At 33.2% G+C, this 4,512-nt stretch overlaps 1 protein-coding gene across 1 annotated transcript; it reads right to left on the minus strand.

Annotated features, from left to right (window-relative positions):
* Nucleotides 1-320: 320 nt before the first annotated feature.
* On the minus strand, nt 321-3,530 carry LOC134686004 (temptin-like). The gene is made up of 3 exons (XM_063545708.1): nt 3,343-3,530; nt 1,197-1,347; nt 321-625 (listed from the first exon to the last, which is right to left on the minus strand). The coding sequence occupies exons 1-3, from the start codon at nt 3,523-3,525 to the stop codon at nt 546-548; spliced, it is 414 nt and encodes a 137-aa protein (XP_063401778.1). The 5' UTR covers nt 3,526-3,530; the 3' UTR covers nt 321-545.
* Nucleotides 3,531-4,512: the final 982 nt, after the last annotated feature.

Here is a 4,512-nt window from a genome sequence, read left to right on the forward strand (position 1 = left end):
ATTAGTTTACTATGTGATTTTTTGACTCATTGACACTCATACCACATCTTCTTAATATATATTGCTATATATACTCATTATAACGTTTGTTCCTACAGTTTGTAGATAGTATGTAATGATTTCCTGGCATTGCACAATGTCATGCTTTTGACTGACTGTTAATGGCGTCTTTACACTAAACCTATTGGATATGAGCTGATTGATACTTATGTCTGTGAGAAATTGATTCCTAAAAGTTCAGCAATATTTGCACTTTTAACAAAACAAGTAGCTCTCATCAGTGATGCCAATTCAATATTTCAAAAAGATCTGCAAAAAACAAATAAGATATAAAGAATGTATATCACATGCAAATGGACGAGATCGTATTTGTTGTTAATCGAAATCGTCCAGGGTGGCGAAAAGCAATGAATTCGAAATTAGAAGAAACAACTTTTTTTTATTAAACTTTTCTTTATATTTGATCTCACAAAAAAAAATGCTACACAAAGAAAACTGCATTTTCCATTACGAGGTAGCTGCTACACACAATGGCCAAATAAGCATCATGTTCTATTGGTCGATGGACATAGTATATCTTTATTTACTATTACACATTTGGAATCACTCAGGGGTTCACAAATACCTAAAATTAAATAAATAAAATAAGTTTGTTCATAGTAAATATTACATTGTTATACCACCGCGATGTTATTCATTTACCTTGTAATATACCCAGCCTTTAAATTTATATTAAAATATATATCAAACTGTTACTTATATTTCCCTTACAAACACTACGCATTTATCACCAGGTTCATAGTCAGTGCTTTTGTACTGACATGATTTATAAAATGCCTTGCTTTGGAATCTCTGTTGATAAATTAAGAAATTATTGAGAAATTAAGAGTTGAACTACCTTAGGCAACTTTGACTCTGGATGAATTTAATTAACCTTTTTTTCTCTGTTGATCATTAAGTTCTTCATGTGTTTGGGTACTTAAACATACTTTATTTTCAAATTGTATCTGGGTCTGAGTGTTACTTGAGAAGATTAAAGATGAAAAGCGTTTTAGATGCATCAATTGATTAATAAAGTGATATTGTTGTATACTAAAATAAATTCGACACCTGTCTGGTTAAGAAGTACATCAACATTTCCTGTGGATATAGTGCAACAATGTCATTAAACGCGTAATGTTCCCTTTCTTACATACCTGGGTGACCAGATGCAGCAGCGCTAGGAGTTTCGCCTTTTGTCCACGAGCAGTTTGGGTCTCCAAGTTCCTGTCCATTCGTACGACCATCTTGGTCTGAATCTGTTTGACACAGTTCCTTGGTCCATTTAAATCCAGCAGCCTTAAAGTCCTGTCAATTGCCATACATCAATTTAAAGATAATTCTGACAAACAAAGCAGGGTTGTTAATATCATTTCCAATTCAAAAGTTTATTCAAAGTGAATTTTTGAAATTACTAATTCATGTATTGAATTCTTGAATTTAAAGATTAAACAAAATAGAAATTTTACATAGATTGTATGCATGCTTTTTACAAAACCATGAAACCAAATATATGTGATTATTTTTTCATCGATCAATGATAATTAAAACACACGAAAAAAAATGAATACATAGAATACGATATTCATATTATACGCAGAAGTTGTAGAAAGATTTTCAGCTCGATGATTAAAATGGTACTGGAAACCATATCACATTAATTTACATTGATTAAATCTAGAATTTACCCCCAAAAAAACTGTGAAAATCGAACGAAAATCATGTGAGTCAGAACGTATGGCCCTCTGCATGGGGTTTGAGGCAGATCCGCCGATAAAAAATAACAAATAAAAAATGTTATGGCACATGGTAGGTGTACAGGGGTAAACATGTTTGCTGCTTAGTAGGATACAACATCAAAATATCTGCAGAACTCTCACCCGTACGTTTATATTTATTCGACTAAGAATTGTGAACTTTCTCAAATAAATAAATCTATTTTTTTTATATTGGTTATGTTTACAATATATAAATAAAAGAAATGTGGTATTCTTGACTATAAGACAAATGTCCATCATCTTACAGCTCTTCAACGGTTTCGGTACTGATACATCTTCGGATTTCAAATGTTTGGCTTTGAGCGTTCCTGATGAAGGTAAATCCAGAAAAGCGCTTCGGACACAAGAAATTAATAACGTGTTGTTTTCAATATTTTACATCACTGGGTCGATACCTATGCTGGTGGACTATCAGTCCCCGAGGGTATCATCAGCTCGGTAGTCAGCATTTCGGTACTGACATGATTTAACAAACTTTACTCAACTTGTCCGTTTATAAATTTATAAATTATTAAAAAAACTAACGTTTCAACTCCCTCAGGCAAAGTTGGCTTTAGATGAATTTGGCTGTTTTTTTTAGGTATTTTTTGACAGACAGCTCTTCAACGGTTTCGGTACTTATACATCTTCGGATTTCAAATGTTTGGCTTTGAGCGTTCCTGATGAAGGTAAATCCAGAAAAGCGCTTCGGACGCAAGAAATTAATAACGTGTTGTTTTCAATTTTTACATCACTGGGTCGATACCTCTGCTGGTGGACTATTAGTCCCCGAGGGTATCATCAGCTCGGTAGTCAGTATTTCGGTACTGACATGATTTAACAAACTTTACTAAACTTGTCCGTTTATAAATTTATGAATTATTAAAAAACTAACGTTTCAACTCTCTCAGGCAAAGTTGGCTTTAGATGAATTTGGCTATTTATTTTAGGTAATTTTTGACAGACAGCTCTTCAACGGTTTCGGTACTTATACATCTTCGGATTTCAAATGTTTGGCTTTGAGCGTTCCTGATGAAGGTAAATCCAGAAAAGCGCTTCGGACGCAAGAAATTAATAACGTGTTGTTTTCAATATTTTACATCACTGGGTCGATACCTCTGCAGGTGGACTATCAGTCCCTAAGGTATCATCAGCTCGGTAGTCAGTATTTTGGTACTGACATGATTTAACAAACTTTACTAAACTTGTCCGTTTATAAATTTATAAATTATTAAAAAACTAACGTTTCAACTCTCTCAGGCAAAGTTGGCTTTAGATGAATTTGACTATTTATTATAGGTTATTTTTGACAGACAGCTCTTCAACGGTTTCGGTACTTGTACATCTTCGGATTTCAAATGTTTGGCTTTGAGCGTTCCTGATGAAGGTAAATCCAGAAAAGCGCGTCGGACGCAAGAAATTAATAACGTGTTGTTTTCAATATTTTACAAAAACTTAGAATGTATAGATTTAGAATCTAGTTTCATTTACATTAGTATCCATAATTAATTATTAAAGAAAATTATAAGAAGAATAAAGGATTTACCAGTCCAAATTGACATCTTTTCCCTCCTCCTGGTGCCTTGTCGTGTCCTACACCCCACCATGTCTGATTAGTCTGTCCATAACAAGGATCCGGCACCTTATTTCCGTTGGGTATTTTATTTTTAAAACCTGGAAATCCAAAAACAACGGTAAACAAGACCAGATATACAATTCCTCTGAACATGACCACTCGTTTGTAGTGTTTAAAAAATATTGATATGCATTTTGCAAAAACTCACATGGAATTAATTGATCCTTTACCTAAGCTTATGTAAAGTAACTACAGTAAAACCTGTAGTTAATTGAACCTTTTTGTTATTGAATTTGTTTAGTTATATATACAAATGTTATATTTTAAGGTATACTTTTTTCATATACTGTCACGTCTGCTCTTTCGAGATTGTGACATCACCGAATGCGACTTACTATATAGTTCTAACTAACATAAGCAACACGACGAGTGCCACTAGCGGAGCAGGGTCTGTGTACCCTTTGGAAGATTATAATTGGTTTTGATTGAGATTCGTGTTGCTTGCTTGTGTTTGTCTTTTCGTCTTTTTTTATTTTGCAAGTATTTGTAATTTTTTCTCCAACTTATTAAAATGAATTTTACCTTTCCTCTTTTTCATATTGAGTACAACAGGTTCGTTTACTTATGGCATAAGCTAAACCCAATGTCGATTGATTTAAAACGAGCACATATGTAGAAGTTGTAATACCACCAAATCATAGTACGTCACATCTGTTTTCATACGAAAAATGGTCGAAAAAAATTTCCCCTTGGTATTAACAGTAGTAGAAAGTTAACCCTGTGTTTCATATATCCTTTTTTTATTGGTTATCTTCCAGTGATGAATATTGCTAAATATGCAATGAAAAGTATGTGAACTGTGTCTGTAGTTATGGATAGGGTAACATTTCTCTAATGCTAAGTATTTCCGTATTTGAAACGAAGATCAAAGAAGCACATTATTTTTCAAAGTTTCACTTTTACAATGACTTATACAGGGAAATCAATGGCGGAAAAGGGAAGCTGCACATGCACCAATGATCATGTATGTACTCATGCTTTTCCACCGAAATATCGCAAACATAAGTGGATAAAGTAACAAAGACATAATTGTTTAAGAAATGTACAGTAATAAGTAAATGTTAAGTTTTTAAAGCAATA

This window comes from Mytilus trossulus, chromosome 10 (assembly GCF_036588685.1).
Source record: "Mytilus trossulus isolate FHL-02 chromosome 10, PNRI_Mtr1.1.1.hap1, whole genome shotgun sequence".
Classification (NCBI taxonomy): Eukaryota; Metazoa; Mollusca; class Bivalvia; order Mytilida; family Mytilidae; genus Mytilus; species Mytilus trossulus.